The 19,968-nt window shown below is 41.6% G+C and overlaps 1 protein-coding gene across 6 annotated transcripts in view; it reads right to left on the bottom strand.

The window, feature by feature from the left end:
• Pcbd2 (pterin-4 alpha-carbinolamine dehydratase 2) overlaps nucleotides 1–19,968 on the bottom strand; it is a 45,675-nt gene that overhangs the window by 21,309 nt on the left and 4,398 nt on the right. For 2 of the 6 annotated variants that reach the window (XR_010041136.1, XM_063230912.1), the window contains exon 3: nucleotides 9,292–9,391. The exons of 2 other annotated variants lie outside the window; for them this stretch is intronic. Coding sequence is in view for 1 of the 4 variants with exons in the window: in XM_063230911.1 (XP_063086981.1) it covers nucleotides 14,555–14,602 (48 nt within the window). In the remaining 3 variants the exon portion in view is untranslated. Of the gene's footprint in view, nucleotides 1–8,060; nucleotides 8,217–9,291; nucleotides 9,392–14,554; nucleotides 14,686–19,968 lie in introns of those variants that run through there. 2 more of the 6 variants (XM_063230911.1, XM_013156230.3) reach the window with 2 other exon arrangements.

The raw sequence follows: 19,968 nt of genomic DNA, 5'->3' as shown, positions 1-19,968 counted from the left end.
TGTGTCACTATAATCCATTCTGACAGGAAGCAGTGAGTGGAGATTCCTACTGTGAACGGAGCACATGTGAAAGGTCAGCGTTGGCCTGGAACTTCAAAACCGTTAACGTGTAAAACAGTGTGCATTAGAGCCCGGAACGGCTAACCACTGGATTAGCGGATGTCCGCTGTGTGGGTCTGATGTGCTTTTGGCAGGTAACGGTTAATTGGTAAATAGGCAATGTATTGTAACTTCCTTCTTTGCCTCTTCTCAACATTTACCAGTAGAATCTATTCTTAATTACAGTCCTAGAATATTGCAATATTAGATCTATAACATGGTTTCACTATAACAAAATAACTTATTTCTCAAAACCCCATTTTTAATAATTTGATGAAGAAAAAGTTGCATGTATGTGAGAAATAAATGTGGAGAGAATGAAATTTTTTCATAAAATATATGTCTGTTCATCCAATAGCAATTGTTATAGCTGTTATGGCTAAATTTTGTCAAATAAGGATCTCATTAGAAGAAATATAGACTTTACTCTTATGAAATAATTTCAAAAACCAATTACACAATATAATTCTGCATGTCTTAAAACAATTCTAAATAAAAATGCAGTTAATACCACAGTTTTCACTTTTCAACATGGAATGTTATTTATGAAAGAACCAAACTAAATATTACCTTATAAGTCAATGCATGCTAAAGTATTTATATCTATTTAGTTCTGTAACATTGGCCCACCTGGTCTTAAATTATACCTACTTCTCTTATTCTAAAGCACTTAAGGTAATATGGCATCGGTAAATGATAAAAAGCTGGCACTGAGCACTACAATGATTATTTTCATTTCTGAGCTGTAGGAAAATAAATGCATCTCTCTAAAAATAAGCAGGTCTTCTAAAATAACTTTTATTTCTGTTTCAAAATCAGCTTTCTAGAGTTGTATCTTTGGTCACCAGGCAGATTGGAGCTCCAGCACTGAAACACAGGATTTTGAAGATGACTGCATGATGAAGGAGTTTCATCCCAACATCTGCACTTCTGTTCCCTTGAGAACATCAATTGGTAGCTTTTTGTTTGTTTGTTTGTTTTTCCTGGTACCGGGGCATTGAACTCTCGACCTTGTGCTTGTCAAGCAGGCGCTTGTGCACTGAGCTAAACCCCTGACCCATCAATCAGTATCTGCAGAAACAAAATGATACAGTTTTTTCCAACTCCAATGGACGACTGAGGAAGAAAAAGATTCCTGGTCAGCAAAATAAATTAACAATTTCTTGAATTTCTGCTTTCTGTGAATTATCTGAAAACTCCAATGTACTTGAAAACTCCAGAATCTTCCCAACAGTTTGCTCCTGAAAGTACGTGATACTCATGATTCTTAATCCATTACTGACAGCGTACTTGTCTGGGCTCCAGGCCCTGAGTCACAGTGGCTGTCCCTCCAGAAGATTACAGTGTGGAGGAGGAGGGCAGAGTGGTCAGCCATGAAGAACTATAAAGCAATGACGAAGGCAGGGAGGAAAGCAAGGAGGGCCGGGTGACACCGCGCATCTACCTTAGGCTTTCTCCCTTCCCCTGCACGACAGCCAAGTCATTCAGATGCACAAGAAGGGCACCTGAGTAACGAGGGACACAAAGAGATGCCATGATTCTCTCAAACAGTGTTTTACGGGGCTGGGCATATAGCTCAGTGGTAGAGCACTTGTCTGGCATGTATGAAGCCCTGGGTTCAGTCTCTAGTACTACCAAAAAAATAGAATTTGACACAGTTTCAAACTGGTTATTAAGGGTATTTTCTGTTAAGTGATTAATAATACCTAGTAACACAATAAATTACCATGTTCTCTTCACTATCTTAAACATTTTTTCCATCACTACAATCTTTTCAACATAATAATTTTGGCTGCTGTTCTATTTTCTTGGTGAGACTCAGTCTCAAAAAAGCTTACAAACTTCCTTCCAAAAAGATGATCAACCAGGCAGTACTTTCAGGGTGATTCCACTTTAAAGCAGGCACATACACTTCAGGGTAAGGACATCTGTGCCGAGGAGCCCCCCGCTGCCCTAACGCAGTGCCCACACTTGACATCCCACGGTCTGGTTCAGGAGCAAGATTACCGCCAAGACAACTGCAATGCCTACCTAGGAAACAGAGTTTGCTTACTTCCTCCCTACCTTATGCTTCTTTACATATTTTAAACAATGAAACACCTAGAAGGCTGAATTTAATCTTTAACTCAGTTCTGGACTATGAATTAATTTTTGCAAATACAAAGAAATACAGTATGTTACCAGTTTCTTTTTAAGAAACTATGTTAAGTGGGAGGACACCGAAGAAATTCATCATTCAGCTCTTATTTTTAAGAGCAGATTCCCTGTACCTTGTAAATTATTTTGATTTACAGTGTATTCATAAATGCTGGAAAGTTGGTGAACAACATGATATAATGACACCCCAAAATAATTTTGTAACTGCAGGTGTGCAAATCAACATGTGGAAGATGACTCAAAGGATAATGAGGAATAGAGCAATTCAGGAAGGGTTACATAAAGGTGGAAAAGGGGTAAGGGCACGCACCCAATTTTCTAAGATGTCTCTAAAACTACACTACTCTGGTATAGGCAGATGGTGGAGCGGTCGGGCATGGGCAGCAGCATCAACAGTTACATTTAAACAAGCAAAGGCAAATGCTTCAGAATTTACAACAACCCAATCACACACTCATTCTTTTGAGGTTAAATGCTACTGACATAAGCTACACCTGAATCCAATCAGTGCAGAGACGCTGAGAAGATTCACACGAAAGGACTAAATTTGTCACAAATGGGTTGGTTTCCGATCTTAATGTAGCCAAGTTGCTTTACTCTGACCTCCATTGAACAAATCAACTTAATGGGCACTAGGAGTGCTATAAAACTTAACAATGGAGTGATTTTTAACTTTTAAAATATAGTTATGAAGCAAAATGTTGGATAGCCTCTACAATACTGGAAATCAAATTAAATCTAGATGTTTTTTAACAGTCTTGACAGATATAATCCTAGTTACCATGTAAATTTATGGTAAGCTGCTGTGATATTAGCCACAGGTGCTACTTTTAATATATGAGCCGCATCTGGCTGGGAATAGAATTTCTCAGAGGACTGAAAATGACCTCACTATCAGACAATGGAAGGGAAAAAAACAAGACCACTGTGGCATATAAAAACCTGAAGATGTGGTCCACAACTAAATATTTCACATAAAATTCATTTTAACGCTGCAGTTGTAAGTTAAAGGACATTATGCTTTCAATATTTAAGAGGCGTAGATATATTTCAACCAAATAGCCAAAAGATTAAGAATGTAGGACAGTTATGAATACCCTGACTACATATATAATAGTAGTTTTCAAACCTTTGATCAATGTCGGAAAAAATGATGCTCTAAGACTTGAAAAGAAAATTCTTTCCTGATTCCCAAGCACGCGACATGATTAGACACCACTGAGGATTACAAACCAAGATGTTACAATTACTGATCTCTGAGTGGCAGCAACTCTCCAGTGCCTGGCCAACAGCACTGGTTCTATTTTTTAAATTCTTTCCAGAAAACATTCAAAACAAGTGAAATTATTTTTAAAATTCACTACAAGTAATTAACCATTCTCAGTTTGAAAAGCAATATCACCAAGACTCTTCCCAAGGGAAAACACAAGCCTCTTATCTAAGAGATTTTTATTCAAAAGTAAAAAAGATAAATATGTATAAAATGCAGAATAATTTGCCTTTAAAAAACCCTCCAAATCATTTGAAAGTCATCATTTGCTGGAGAACTGGCAAGTGTGGAAATGTGAGAGAGGATTTACCAAGATTTAATTTCCTAGGAAATAACTCTTCCTGAATTAAACAAGCCTTCTTTATCTGAAAAATAATCTCAAAAAGAGAAACCTCTCTATGAAAACATTCCCTACACCCTTGCACTAAGCTATGAGAATAGTAGCTACGAAGCCCGATAACATAACATTTTCCTTGTGGGCTTCTCAAGTAACTTCAAAGGCTTGACTTTTTTAGCCTCAACAGATCGATGCTATCTAGGTGATGATTTCAATTTACTTCTTTAACAAGTGACTGGATCTATGCCTGACCTCACTGAGTATCAAGACCCTGAGTACCTTTACTAAGAAGAACCTGGTATGAGTCCTTGATATTTCTGTGTTCAGCTGACAGATTAATACAGGACCATGGGAAAACAGAGGCTCTCAACGCCTTGACTGTGAAGATGGTTACTATATAAAAGTACTGGCTAAACCAGGTGTGGTGGTGCACACCCGTAATTCCAGCACTCAGGAGGCTGAGACAGGAGGATCACTGAAAATTCAAAGCTAGCCTGGGCTACATAGTGAGTTCAAGGCTGGCTTGAACTACATAGTGAGAACCTGGCTCAATCAATAAATATATAAATACAAAAAACGGCTAAATTAAACATGACCTTTCTGTATTTTAATATCCCACCATTAAAACACATGGGGTAACTGACGAGGAAACTGTTCAATATACATAAAGTGAAAAAAGCAACTGACTAGAAAGTGTCTTTAATATCTATCTACACACATATATATTCTAAGTGGGCAAAGGATTACAAGGCCAGTCTGAATTACACAGTGGGAACTTGTCTCAAAAAACAAAAATAAAACTGCAACTTTTTTGGTTTTTTGTTGTTGTTTTTTGAGACAGAGTCTTGCTCTGTAGTACAGGCTGGCCTTGAACTATGTAGCCCAGGCTGACCTCAAACTCGCAGCAATCCTATGTATTTTTCTCCTGTGTACTTTTTAATTTTTTAATATAAGTCATATTATGCAGTCAGAATTGTTTTTCATAAACATATTTATTCACCAGCTGGACATACCACACAAATGTATCATGGTTGTATAATTCCATAAAAGTGAGAGGCCTGGCTGATCCCTGCAGGGTATGATGAATAACCCACAAATGTTAAAACTTCACGGTTTAAAGGTTACAGTTTTAAACTAGGTGTGGTAGTGCACACCTATAATCCCAGTACTCAGAAGGCTGAGGCAAGAGGATCACCATGAGTTCAAGGCCAGCCTGCACTACGAGATACAACCCTGTCTCAAAAAAACAAAATCAAAACAAAACAAAATACACCCAAAAAAGGTGCGGTTTTATTTAGTTTGTTTTGTTTTGTTTTTTGAGGTATGGTCTCACTATGTAGTTCAGACTGGCCTTGCACTACATTTGCCTTGAACTCACAGCGATCCTCTACCTCAGCCTGTCTAATGCTGGAACTGCAGGCATGCTCCACCATGCCCAGCCACAATTGTAGTTTTAAACAAATATAAAGACGGAAGAGAAACACCCTCAAACTTACATTTCAGAATCACACTTCAATACACTTAGAATTACAATGGCCCTCTACATATTTGTAACCACAACTGCGTAGTCAATGGCTTAGAAAGATGGTCTCTTTCAAAGCACAACCTGTGTGTTTTCTCTGTAGAGTTCCATTCCTCCAAGTAAAGTTTTCAGTTGCTTTTGGCAGACTTCCTGTGTGGAAGTGACTTTCCCCTCCAACCTGTAATACATGTAGGATTATAATTGATCAACTGAGTTTTATAAACCAATGTTTTCAGGACACAACACAAGAAACCATGAAGCAATTATCAGGTAAAATTCCTATGGGTAGCTGGCTACCTTTCTCTTTGAAATATGCAAAGTATTATAATATCCTGTAAGTAGAAATAGACTCAATTTTGAATAGCAGGACTGCTCATTCAAAGGACTAAGACATTCCTAAACCAAACTGTAAGCCACATTCTGAGTTAGTCTACAATTCTTAAGAACACAGGGTCTTGTTAAAAAGAGGAGCCATCACCTCAGGGTAGAACACCTGGACTTGGAATTATAGCCCCACTGCCCACTTCTTCTGTAAGTCTGAGCAAGTTCCTCATGTCCCCGACTTCTCCACCATTAGCAAAATGGGGATACTATCACCTACCCTTACAAGGCTGCTGGGATGCTATTTCACAGGTCATCCAACAGCGAGCTTGCTGGGCATGGTGGCACACACCTGTGATCCCAGCACTCAGGAGGCTGAGAGAGCAGGACTATTGTGAGCTTGAGGCCAGCCTGAACTGCAGAGCAAGACCCTGTTCTCAAAATCAAAACAAAAACCTAACAGTGAGCTTAATAATACCTAGTAGAGCTCAAATACTCACTAGCCCATAAAATACCTTGTGACTCTTCAAATTGTCAAAAAAGAAACCTGGGGCTGGGATTTAGCTCAGCGGCATAAGCGCCTACCTTGCAAGCAGGCAGTCATGAGTTCGATCCTCGGTACCGATAAAAAGGAAAAAGACAAAAAAAAAAAAAGAAAGAAAGAAACCTGATTTGTCTGTATTTCAGGTAAATAACACAACATTAGGAGTCACCTATAGCCACATATGTCAATATACACCTATGGTCCCAACTGCTTGGGAAGCTGAAGCAGGAATGCTGCTTGAAACCCCAGGAGTTCAGGACCAGCCTGGGCAACACAGTGAAACCCCATCTCAAAATGAGCAAAAAAGAATAACTTAAAAACAACATTTTTACATTAAAATTTCTTAAAAATAATTCCTAAAAAAACGTATTTTTAATTTTTCTATATGCAACCAAGCTGAAATAAAAATCAGCCAAAGGTACTGGACCATAAAAGGAAAGATTCAAGATGAAAAGAATCATCTGAAAACAGATCTAAGTGCCTAATGGGTACAAGGTGGACATACCTGCAGCCACCTCCCAGCACAGTGTTTTATGGAGTCTAAAGACCCTGTCATGGGCCCTTAGGACAGTAATATCCACATCAGACTGTGGCTGTAGGTGTGGGTGGCTGAGGCTGTGATGGCAAAATACTTAGCAAGCACCAGCTTTAAGTCTCTCTTGTTTTTTTTTTTTTTTGGCTTTTTCGTTTTTTTTTTTATGAGTACCAGGGATCGAACTCACAACTGCCTGCTTTTGAGGCAGGCGCTTATGCCACTGAGCTAAATCCCCAGCCCCAAGTCTCTCTTGTTGAAGGCAACTAACTAGAGACACCATGAGTGGCCCAAGTCATTCTCTGTTGTTTCAAAACTGCATGCAGAAAAAAAAACAACCAATGTGGTTCCAAGACAGTGGTGGTGAACCACAGCACATGTGTTGTTTTTCTTTTAAGACAAAATAGGTTAAAGCATGAGTTGTTTTTCTAAACTAAAACCTCAGTATTCAGATTTAATTGCCTTGTTGCCAATTTGAAATAAATGAATGGGTTTTAGGTTGCAATTTGGGTACCCTCTCTAAAAGGCTCACCTGCAGGCTGATCCCTCATCCCATCATACACAAGAGTTTACTGGCCAGAGAGGCGGATCAGCCTTAGGAAACTCGTGGGAATAACTGGGGATAAGGAGACGGGAGGGAGGAACAGTCCTTAGTGACAATTTAGGTAATAACCTGTAGAAGACAAAAAGGAAAACTCTGTTCCCTCAAGACTAAGCACAGAATCCCACAGTGGACCAAATCATGAAACATCGTATTTTCAAACACTCCCAGATAACATGTTATGGTTTAGATCTGGATTGACCCCCCCTGCCAGCAAAGCTTCATGCTTGAAAAGTGGCTGGATTATAGGGTCACTATGCTCATCAGTGGACTGGTCCACTGATAGTCACGTGGCCAAAGTAATATTAGGAAGTGGGCCAGGGCTGGAGGGGCAGATCAGTGGGGGCATGACCTGAAAGCCTGTGTCTCCTTCCTGGCTCCTCCTCTCTCTACCTAAGTCTTAACTGCCATGATGTGAACAGTTTTCTCCACCCAGTCCCTTCCACTAAGCTGTTTCTGTGTAAACCTGTGGCATGAAACTTCTGAAATTGTGAAACAAAATATACTTGTCTATAAAGTTGGGGATGCCAAATATTTCATCCCAGTGATGAGGAAGTGCCTCAGCAAACAACCAGGCTGGGGAAGTGTACGAAGTACAACGCAAGTCTCTGTTCTCCAGGTGCTAAGTTAGCTGAAGACATTCCGGTAACCTTTTGTGTACTTCAAACTGCACTTACTCTCACGCTTGTTCTGCCACTGCTGCACTGGCACCCTGGCAAACCACTTCACACCTGGGTCTTCATTATCTTCTCCTTCCAGCTCTCACTCACAGGTCCAATATGACGCAGAGGTTAACATCAAAACAAGGTTGAAATAACATCACAAACAAAACAGCCCAAGCACTGAATTCTACAAGAAGAGAACAGTAGACTAATAAGGCCATGAGAATCTGTGTAAGCATATGAGCTGTACTTCCAAAACCATCCTTACTATGGCTGCCAATGACTATGTCCTGCCTGTATAATGGTCATCTTTTAGTACCCATTGTACTGAAGATCTCAGCAAAATTGATACCTCCTTTTTATTTTATTTATTTATTTTTGTAGTGGGGATCAAACTCATGACCTCACGCTTGCCAGGCAGGTTCTTATGCGGCTGAGCTAAATCCTCAGCTCCTCCTTTTATTTTTAAATTTTATTTTTAAAAAATTTTTCTTAGTACATGTTTGCAATACATGTTTTATTCATCAGGGGGTGCTGGCACATGTACATATTAATTCTTTTTATTTTCCCTTCCCCTCCTCCCTTCTTTTAAAATCCATTTTGGATTCTGAGGTAGAACATTGACCTGGTCTTTTTTCTATTTCTCTAACAAGTCTAAGTCTTTTCTCTAACAAGTCTAAGTCTTTTGCTACCTCCTCTTTTCTATCTAGCCCCTAAATGGACTGAGCCCTGTGTCCTCTTCTCATGCTACAATTTCTTCCTCAGTGATATCACCTATTATCTTGGCTTTTTTCCATTCATCCTTATGATTCCCCAATATCTATGATTGAAACCTTGCCTCTGAGTTCCTATTTTTGGTTTTTTCAAAAATGGTACTGAGGATTGAAACCCAGGGCTTCACACACATGTCCTCAAATATATACACATAAAGATATAAATACTCATATTCATTCTTGCTAAGTCCTAAGTTACCCAGGCTAAGCTCAAACTTGAGATCCTCTTGCCTCAGCCGTCCAGGGTGCTGGAATTATGCACATGTACCACCACACTGAGCTAAAACTACCTTCTTTTTTTTTTTTTTGTCTTTTTCCTTTTTATCGGTACCGGGGATCGAACTCAAGACTGCCTGCTTGCAAGGCAGGCGCTTATGCCGCTGAGCTAAATCCCCAGCCCCTAAAACTACCTTCTTAAAGTTGACATTTGGGTGTCCAAGGCTGAGGGTGTGGTGCAGTGGTAGAGAACTTGCCTGGTATGCATGAGGTCCTCAGTTCAGGCCCTAGCATGGCTGAAGTGTCCAAACCAACTGGGCATGGCAAAACACATCTGTAATCCCAGCACTCAGGAGGCTGAGGCAAGAAAATGAAAAGTTCAGAAGTCAGCCTGGACCACATAGAGAGACTATGTCTCAAAACAAACAAAAAAACAAGTAAGAGTTCAAACTAGAAATCTTGACTCCTATACCACAGCCCTGCTGCTCTCCCACACATCCCCAGCTCAGTCAACGTAAATGTCACTGCCAACTACCTACGAGTTACTTTCATCATTCTCTAGTCTTCTTTCTTACACCCGTCACCACTCCTCCATAACCACAGAAACTTGGATAGTCTCTTTATATTTGCACTTTCCACAAGTGTTAAGTGTGCTACCACTGGTTTCTGAGCACGTGACGTCCTAAACAGCTCTAATCTCTGTACTTCCCTGCTTCCCGTCACTGCCCAGTCCACAGTCCCTACTATGTCTACCCCAGCAATGTCGTCTCATCTAGATGAAGGCAATAGCTTCCCTACTATCCTCCCCAATTTCACTTTTGCCCCTTCAACTCCATCCTCTATATCCTTTGACTGATCTTTACTAAAAAGTGCATCATGCCAGACATGGTGGCACATCCCTGGATTCCCAGCATGGGAAGGCTGAAGCAGGAGGATCACTGCGAGTGTGAGGCCAGCCTTAAAGTGTGTTTAAGGCACTCTGATCTGTATAGCAAAACCTTCTGTTATGGTTGATACATTGTGTCAACTTCAGCAATTTAGAAGTTTAACTAACCTGGGGATTTAGCTCAGTGGCACAAGTGCCTGCCTGGCAAATGCAAGGTCATGAGTTCAATGCTGATACCAAAAAATAAGTAAATAAACAGAAGTTTAACTAAGAGTCTCAGCAGGGAGTCAGGGTTCTTACTTAGTAAACATTCTCATCCTGTGCAAGAGGAGGGAAAGGAGATTTTGTGAGTGCTACCCACCCCTCTTTTGTTCTGGCCACTTTTACTGGTTGCTGCCTTGAAATGTTGCCCCACCCTGCCTTGGAGCCAGCTGATTATGGACTGAAACTTCCACAAACAATGAGCTAAATAAACCTTTCCTTCCTTAATTTTTGGTGTCAGGTATTTTGTCCCAACAACAAGAAAAAAGTAACCAAGACACCTTGTCACAAAAATATAAAAATAAATAAATAAATAAGTAGTGCATCAGCTTATCACTTCCTTACTAAAGCTTTCCCAACTGCTCTCTACAACCAGCATTAGGTCTCCTGTTAATGTCTCTCATACACCTTTCCTGCTGCAGAGGTAGACGGTGTCCCTGATGGCTCACAGTATAGCCTGCCAGGAGTCAATCCTGATTCCATGCTCACCGGCTGTGGGACCATGGCCAAGTCACTTAATCTAATGCAAAAGGAGGGAAATAATATGTATTTCAAAAAGTTTCATGAGGATTAACTGAATGAATGAAGGAATACAGGTAAAGTCCGTAAGTGTGTTCACTGGGGATTAGCTATTAGGATTTCCCTTCACAGAGCTCCACATAGATTGTAATTGTGTATTGATTTTTTCTTTGTTTACACTTGCTTGCCCCCTCTATACCATAAGCTCCATCAAGATAAAGACAGTATTTGCCTAATTAACTGCTACACATTCACAGTCTTACACAGTGCCTAACTTAAAGTAAGTGCTCATTACTATTTACTAGTGTTAGGTATGTAAAAACAGTCTAGTGGTGGGTAGGATAGGGATAGGTGGAGGTAGGATGAGGTGGGACGAGGGAAAGCAGGAAGAATGGTGACTTAAATAAAAGCAGGAAAGAATGAGGCTGAGATGCCAGAGGTCTTGGTCCAATTCCAGCATGGCTACTAATTTTCAGTGGCCCTGGTCAGGGGACTCCTGGTCAGGGGACTCCCTGTCTCACCCTCTCACATCTTCAGTGAGGGCATGACTGTGTGCTCTCTGGCACCTTCCAGTTCTAATCTCTCAGTGAAGAGCCTGCTTGCAGAGGAGTAATGAGAAGTAGGGCACAACTGGGGACAGCTTTGAAAACCTCTGAAATGTCCTATAAGACTCAACAAAAAGGCACTGGGATTTTCTGAACTGAAACCAATATGGTTACAACAAAGTGCCACACAGGCCAACAGAAACTCAAGCCAGCAGGAACAGGAGCAGGGAGAGCCTAAAGGTGACAAGCATTGAGGCAGCTGCTTAGGAGCAATGCAGCGGGGAGGCACGCCCAGACCAGCCACACGCTGCAGGATGACTGGGCAGTTCCTGGAGCCTCGTCCGTTTCAGGCCTGGCCATGTGACAGGAGGTGAGACTTCCGACAGAAACAACCAGGCTGAAGGAAAGGGAAAAAGATAAAAGAGTTTGTTTTCAGCTACCCTTAATTTGAGCCAATGTTAAACCCAGAGGAGAGTGCCCTACAGGGAGGGAGCCCGCATGCCAATCCACATCCCAGCTCACTAAATCAATCTTAGCACCCTCATTTCCCAACACACTGCAAATAAGATGTGACCCTTCCTTCCTAGCCTTGACCTATGCCACCTGCCATACCCTCTCCTAGCCTCTTCCCTCACAAAACCTACCAGATCTTTTAGTAACAACTCAAAACTCCTTCGAGCAGCCATGCTGCAGCGCATCCCCTTTGACTAATTCTCCACTTTTAGTGATGGTTAATAACCAATTTGAAAAAAAAATTTCCCTTGTCAAATGTGGATGTGCCACCTCCCCAACAAAACTGGAAGCTCTTGCCTTACATTTTATTCCATCTGCACCTTGGGCCAGGTGGTGCCAGCCTCTCAGTGGCTGCCAGCTCTAGATCTTCACTGAGCTCGCTCAGACCAGCAGAGCCAGACCACACAGCTCTTGGCCCACCTTCCGGGGCTGCTGCAGGTGTGTGATGAGAGCCCAAAGCCAGAGCTGCGATGGTGAAGACAGTGTATGTACCGGCTGCATGAGACCAAGGGAGCCAACAGGCTCATTAGCAGCATTTGCTGTTTGGATAGGACTGACGAGAATGATATAATTAAATGACCTCTGGTTGCTCAACAGTGATACCTGGGTTACTTACAAATAAACACAGCTTTGCATCAGCTGGTGACAGAGCATTCGCTTTCTCAGGGAAGTATGGTGACGCCCATTAAAGGAAGGAAAGTAATCTAACAGGTAGTACTTGGAAAACAAGATATCTCCTAAAAATAACACCAACAACATCAATAATAAAACATTTCTGTATCACAACTGGATCTAAAAATGTTGCGACAGGAACCTAACATGTGAGTCTGGTGATACGACCTAGGAAAACCTTTCCTCCTCTTAACTTTGGGTGTCACGTATCTTGTCTTAGCAACAAGAAAAGTAACTAAGACAATACTTTTGGACCAAATTTTTTCTGATGACAGACACCAAATGGTCCTCAACTAAACCACAAGAAATGAATTTGAGTACAGCACTGTCATGCTGCCGAGAAGAGGTAACTGATTCAAATAATCTATCAATATCTATATCCTGCAAGTTTCTTTGTCAAAATCATAATACACCAAAACTTCACAGCCAAAACTCACTGCGCAAACCTGTACACCACTCACAGTGGCCATACTGAAGCGGTAGGAAAATATACCAAAGAGAAAACATAAACAGAATGGAAAAGAGCAAGACCAAAATATTCTTATTATTTAAGGTCTCCTTCCAATTACTTTCTGCAGCCAGCAACCATTGTTGCTAATTCATAGCAGCCTACTTAAGAACTACCAGCAATACAGGCTGAAAACAAACGCCTCAGTAATTCCCCAGCCCTTGAGTATAACTGTTAGTTAAATTTAAACAACCCATTTGTGACTTTATATAAAGTTAATCTCATCTACGGTGCTTCACAAACCCCAAACACAACACTGAGGTTTCAGACTGAAGAATGAAAATTACATAAATGAAATTTATGTCAATATATTTCATAACAAATTTTTTTAATTTTATAATCATTATGGTATTCTATGATAACATCTGCTGATAGGCACAGTCTAACCCTGGCAAAGATTTAAACCCACAACATTTTCCATGCATCGTGTACATTATCTGTGAAAAGCAATAAAAAAGGCAATGAATGCATTAATCATACCAATATCATCTGCAAAGCATAAATCTGAAATACCTTTCACGTCAGCTCAAACTGCTTTTTTTATTTTACACACCTGATTTTACACCATCTGTAAAAGGGCAAGACAAAGACTATTGAGGAAATTGTATTTCTTGGCTGTTTGACTTTCACACAATACTCAGGCTAAGTTCTGTAAACAGAAGATTTACTACATGACTAAGAAAAACTGATGCAGTTAAAAGTCCATTTTTATTAAAGGGCAGTGTAATGACCACAGTGTTTTCACACTGCAGTGTGGTGTCATATTTGCGTTGTTGACACCTGTTTTACATTTTGCTTCCTCCACTGCATATGCTTTTATAAACACATATCAAGTCTAAACCTATCGTATGACACAAACTGCAGGAATAAGACTCCCAATGATGTTAACCTTAGGCTCTAATTTCTCTATCCTGATGAACCGACACTGATGGTGTGACCACAACCAGACAACACAGAATTCCAGGCTTACCTGGACTCCAAAGTGAAGAGCAACATGAAAACTAGTTGGATATTCTTATTAGCCATTTTATTATTTTCCACTTTGAGACATTTTCTCACTAAATTGTTATAGCACCGAGGCTCTGGATTCATACTGAAAGGAACAACAGCAACAACAATAAAACCCAAACTAGTTTGTCTACAAGAGAGCACCTGAGATCTTCATCAAAATCCTGCAGAGGAGTATTAAAACTTTCATTACAAGTCTCTCTGTTTGAATGTCTACTTTGTATTCTTTGATACTGTGATTTGAGCAACTATTTCCAAGATGATAATATGTAATCTATTAACAGGTGATTTCTTACTGTTATGCTTTTTTTTGTAGTTCTGTATTATATGTAACCTTACACTGCTTTGTTTTGTTTTGTGTTTTTCTCTTTTTCCTCTTAAATTAAAAAAAAAAAAAAAAAAAAAAAAACTTTCATTACAGTCAGACATGGAGCTGGGCGTGGTGGCTCATGCCTGTAATCCCAGCACCTGGGAGGCTGAGGCAGGAGGATCACAGTGAGTTTGAGGCCAGCATGGGCTACATAGAGAGTTTAAGGCCAACCTGGGCTACATAGTGAGATCCTGCCTCAAAACAAAAAACAACCAAAACAGAAAAAGACTTTCATTACCAGTTGTCTTTCTTCTGGCATCATCAAGACTTCATCAGAGCCTAGCATCAGATTCCTCAATAAAACATTGTTATAAAGTCAGTCCGCAATAGTAACTTTCAACTGCTCCATTTCAGGAGTCTTCCTGGGCACTGGAAGAGAAACATGTTACAAGTCTGCAAGTCAGGTGTGGTGACATTGCTGCTAGATGCACAGAATGCACCATGGCCATTGTGAGCTAGGCCATTCTCCTCTCTCCCACCTCAGCTCAAGAAAGCTTTCAGAGGCAGCAGCTACAAACATGAATCTGATGAATATGTTAGAGAACAAAGTTTGGTCCTGGCTTTGTCAGCTGTTAGATCAAGCCATGGAAAAACACCCCTCGTAAAGAGGAAAGGTGGCTGAGTACCAGCCAGTTACATGACTCATCTTTACATAATGGATTGACTGCCCAGCAGACCCCATAATGAAGCACAGACAAGGTACAGGAGCTTCTCCAGGAGTGCAGCAAATGCGGCTCCTTCTCACAAAACTTCTCTCTCCTTCCAAGTAGAAAATCCACCCCAACTCCTTCATTCACCCCAAAAAGGACCTAACAAATCTAGTATCCAACAACAGCCTCTTCTCTATTCCTCATCCTAAGCTTATTTCCACACTGATGGAGAGTGATCCCATGTATCCAGGAGTTGGGAGGACAGCCTGCTATAGAGTCAGGGTCCGAACCAGTCTGGGCTCCTGCCCTGGAGGGCTCCACCTACTGGCATCTGGAGTTAGCGGTTTCCCAATTTCAAAGCCTCACTTTCTGCACTTCGGTCTAAAGTTTACAATTTCCTCTGATTTTGTAAGCTTTCCGTTTACTCCTGCACACAACAATATATAACAAAATTTACCTTTATGGAACATCACCCCCCCATGCATGCACCACCGCCTATGACTACTTCATCTACCTATACAGAGAGAATACCTGGGGAACTTTTTTATTTATCTGAGCTATCAACTTAATTCGGACTATGTGGGACCAACTATCTCAGAATAAAATCTCTGAGAAAAAAAAAGATCAAACGTATCTGTTGGGTATTACTGTAATAAAACCTGAAAGAGTCCAAGGCTTTTGTTGCAGTTCAGTGAAAATGTTCTTCAAATGTATAGTTCATTTTCTATAGTATTAAAAGGTAATGCCTTACATTTCTTGCTGCTGAGACAAAATACCCAATACCCAAAATTACAGAGGAAAAGGTTTATTATAACTCATGATTTGTAGAGGTTTCAGTCCATAGTCAGCTGCTTCCAAGGCAGGGTGGCATCACAAAGGAGAAACAGTTCATGACAAAGCAGGGTAGGCAGGAGGCAGCAAGCAGCAAGGAGCGAGGAAGCAACAGCTTCTTGCCTCTGTCCTCTTTATCCCTTCCAGGTTACCTGCCCTTTCAAAGGTTCCATCCACACCCAGGGTGAGCCTTCACTTTATCCACATCCAGAACTATGCCAAACCAATCAATGGACTAATTTGGTAATCACACCCTTAATCCCAGCATCACACACTCCACACCAGGCACCTTCGAAACTTCAGCTATAACCACATGAGATACAAGCCATAACAGAGAACTGTGACACCGTTTTACACACAACATAAGCACACCATCTTAAAAATTATAAGGTGGGGGCTGGGGATTTAGCTCAGCAGCATAAGCGCCTGCCTTGCAAGCAGGCAGTCGCGAGTTTGATCCCTGGTACCGATAAAAACGAAAAAGACAAAAAAAAAAAATTATAAGGTCCAACCAAGTGTATGTCTACTTTGGAATATTTTATTGTAATAAAAATGAAAAGATGAGGAAGGAATCTAAGGCCATGCCTGTGAGACAGCCAGAGCGCAGAATGGGGAGAACCAGGATGGGAGCTGAGCTCCTCCTTTCTTCCTGTTGCAGTAGACACCACCCCTGCTCCTTTACTGCCGCTTCATCTTATCCTCTCTTACCTATTCAGGCCTGCGCCCTGACAATGCTTACCCCTTTGACAAGTCTCAAACTGCTATCTGCAGCCTGAGTTTTCACCTCATACATCTATCTACCTGTTGACCAGATTTGTCGATCTGGATGACTAGATATTTCAAATCTGAAATATACGAAATAGGACTCTCATTCCCTATGCCCTGTCTGCCCTAGGTTAGTACGTGGCACCGCTGGCAACATCCTTCACAGTACAGCTTGACCCCAAACCTTGGGGGCATCCTTAACAGCTCCCCCTGCTCTCCTCCAATTAATCCATCAGCAAGTCTGCTTTTCTGGCAGCAATGGGGAGGGGACCAAATCCAAGGTCTTGCACACACTACATAACTGCTCTGCCACTAGTGAGCTGTATCTCCACCTCTATCAGCAACTCTTGATTTTCCCATCTTCAAACCACATGAGGCTTCCCACATTCCCTCCACCTCCAGTCTCCTCTTGTTTTTACCTAGACCACAGTAACAATGTCCTATATAGTTTGCCTGCACCCCTTCTTGCCCATCTACTGCCTATTCTCAGCAGAACATCCAGGTGATTTTTTAGAATACAAGATAAATAATGACATTTTTCTGCTTGAAACCCTTTAGCAGCTTTTTCCCAGATTAAAATTCAAACTCCTCCCCATGCTGGCGAGGCTTCAATGCTCGTTCCACTTTCTGAGTTTGCTCCAGAACAGCTTTGGGGCTTTCGCTCCATCACGCTAAGATCCTTGCTTCGGGACCTCTACTTGTTCTCTCCATATGGAATGTTCTTCCTTTGGATTCTCACACACTGAGATCTTTCACAATTCTCAGGCCTCAGATGTTCCCTCCCCTGGGAGATCACGCCAGACAACGCCATCTGAAACAGTGCCTCCTCCTTCACCTTCTGCTCCAGTCTCCTAAAGGACTCTTCATGGCACTCGCTGGGAACTGGAATTAAATTAGCTATTCATCTGCTTATTGTCTACCCTCTCTCCTGCCATGAGCGCCACGAGAGCTGATAGCAATACCCAACACAGTAAAGATGCTGAACTAATATTACTTTCAAGGTAAAATTTTTTATATTTAACTACATATACAACTACTACATTGTAAATAAGTTATGGCTCTGGAGACATAGAAGAGAATAGTGTGCCAGGCATAGTGGCACACATTTATAACCCTAGCGCTTGGAAGACAGGCAGGAAGATCACTGCAAGTTCAGGCCAGCCTGGGATTCACAGTGAGTTCAAAGCCAGCCTGAACTACATAGTGATAGTGAAACCCTGTGTCAAATAAACAACATGGTCTGGGGATGTGCCTCTGTCACAGAATATTTGCCTAACATAAACGAGGTCCTGGGTTCAATCCCCAGTACAATTAAAAAAAAATTTGTTTTAGTAATTGTGATTGGAGGAAAGCTGTCAGTACTGAAGCTGGAACCAAGGGCTTTAGCACCACAAAAAAAAAAGGAGTATTTTGTACCTCACACTGAGCTATATTCTCAGTCCTTTCTAATTTTTTTACTTTGAGATAGGATGTCTCAAAGTTGCTCAGGTTGGGCTCAAACTTGAGATCCTCCTGCCTCAGCCTTCCCAACTGTTAGGCTCACCGCAGTCAGCTTTTTAAATTTACATCATCTTAATCTTTTGTTGCTGCTTTAATAAAAACAATGGCCAGACATGGTGGTACACACCTATAATCCCAACACTCAAGAGGCTGAGGCATAGAGGATGCCTTTAGTTCATTGTCAGCCTGGTCTACATGGTAAGCTCAAGGCCAACCTAAAGTAAATACACAGTGAGACCCTGTGTCAAAAAAAATAAACCAAATTGAATATGGTGGTATATGCCTGTAATTCCAGCACATGGGAGGCTGAGGCAGGAGGATCATCATGAGTTCGAGACCTGTCAGGCTACACAGTGAGTTAAGCCCAGTCTGCACTATAAAGCAAGACCATGTCTCAAAAAACAAAAAACCTACACCAAAAAAACTGGTACCTAGCCTGGCCAATTTAGCAATGTCGTGACTCTGTCTCAAAATGTAACACAGGGCCTGGGATTTAGCTTAGCAGCATAGGCACCTGCCTGGTAAGCACAAAGTTTTAAGTTCAATTCCCGGTACCAAAAAAAAAAAAAAGAAAAGAAAAGAAAGAAAATAACAAAAGGGCAGAGGATGCTACTCAGTGAAAAGGCCCTGGGTTCAATCCCCAAAATCACAAGACAGGAAAAAGGCTTCTGTATCCTAAAGGAAAGATGAATGACAATCTGTCAATCCCAAGGAGTTGCTTCCCCACACTGAGCTATGAGCAGAAGCATATCATCTTCTGGTGCCCAGGAGCTGCTGGTCTATTAACCAGGCATCAGTGCTGTCCTCCTAGACATGGTATCAGCAACAGACAGAGCCACTCTGTGACCACTCCATGATGTTACCTGGCCAGAAAGAAAACATGAACATTTTCCAAACCATAAAACACCAAACATCCCCTTGCCCATCTAATGAAGGGAAACTACTGCTTCTTTTCCAATTGCAGCTTTGGCCCCACTTCAGTCTGCTCTCCCAATAAGATTTACAAAAATGGTGAATCACAGAATTATCAATATACGGACAGCATCTAATCCAGAGCAAAGCCTTAATTCCCTCAAAACTTTCCAAAATCCCGAGCACAAGCCCAGATGCTGTCACACATGATTCTAACAACGCCTCCCTGAGATGCCCCGCAGCTCCTGATGGGGGTGCGTTCTCCCTTGCTGAAATAATTCCCAGCCCAACTCGTTTGACTACTGTTATGTTCCTGCTTGACTCTGTCTGGAAGGCAGTGATGGCAGTCATGACATCAGGGCCATCACAGGATCACAGGCCATCATGGCCCATCACAGGCCACCATATATGCAGAAGCCATGGAAGCCTGCTGGAAAACTGACCCCAGGATATAATTTCAGTGCTGGCTTGCTGAACACATTCCCTGATACTAGCCTGATTTTCTTGGCATCTGCCTCTTTTTCCTAAAGGCTGGATGAGGAGGGAAGAAGGCCTGGTTAATGTTCCAGTGAATAATGTCCCAGTGAATAATGTCACAGCTAATGGAGAATACCCTGCACAGGCTTCCCTTCCCTGCTGCTTCTGAAAGCCACCCTGAGCACAAGTTTTAGAGCAGCGCTGGAGGACTGAATCATGGGCAGGGCCTGAGGCAACACCACTCAAGTACTTTAAGCCACATGTTCAAGCCCAATAAATTAGCCCAGGCTTAAAGAAGTCAAGCTGTACACATGTAAGAATTTTAATAAGCTTGGAAAATGCTACCTAGAGCTTATACACAAGCTTACTGTACCAATGGGATTCCCTGCCACCGCCACAGAGTGCTAAGCCCCTGACAAGAGCTGTCGAGCACGTGGGGCAGCAGGACAAGGAGCCTGCAAGGTGCAGGTTTCCTCAGGAGTAGGGACTCAGCAGATGGCTGGCAGCCAGATGGATG

Source organism: Cavia porcellus, unplaced genomic scaffold (genome assembly GCF_034190915.1).
Source record: "Cavia porcellus strain 051 isolate PalLab524CR breed Dunkin Hartley unplaced genomic scaffold, mCavPor4.1 scaffold_19, whole genome shotgun sequence".
NCBI lineage: Eukaryota > Metazoa > Chordata > Mammalia > Rodentia > Caviidae > Cavia > Cavia porcellus.
The sequence above is the reverse complement of the archived record's forward strand: the minus strand, read 5'-3'. Positions and strand labels throughout refer to the sequence as shown.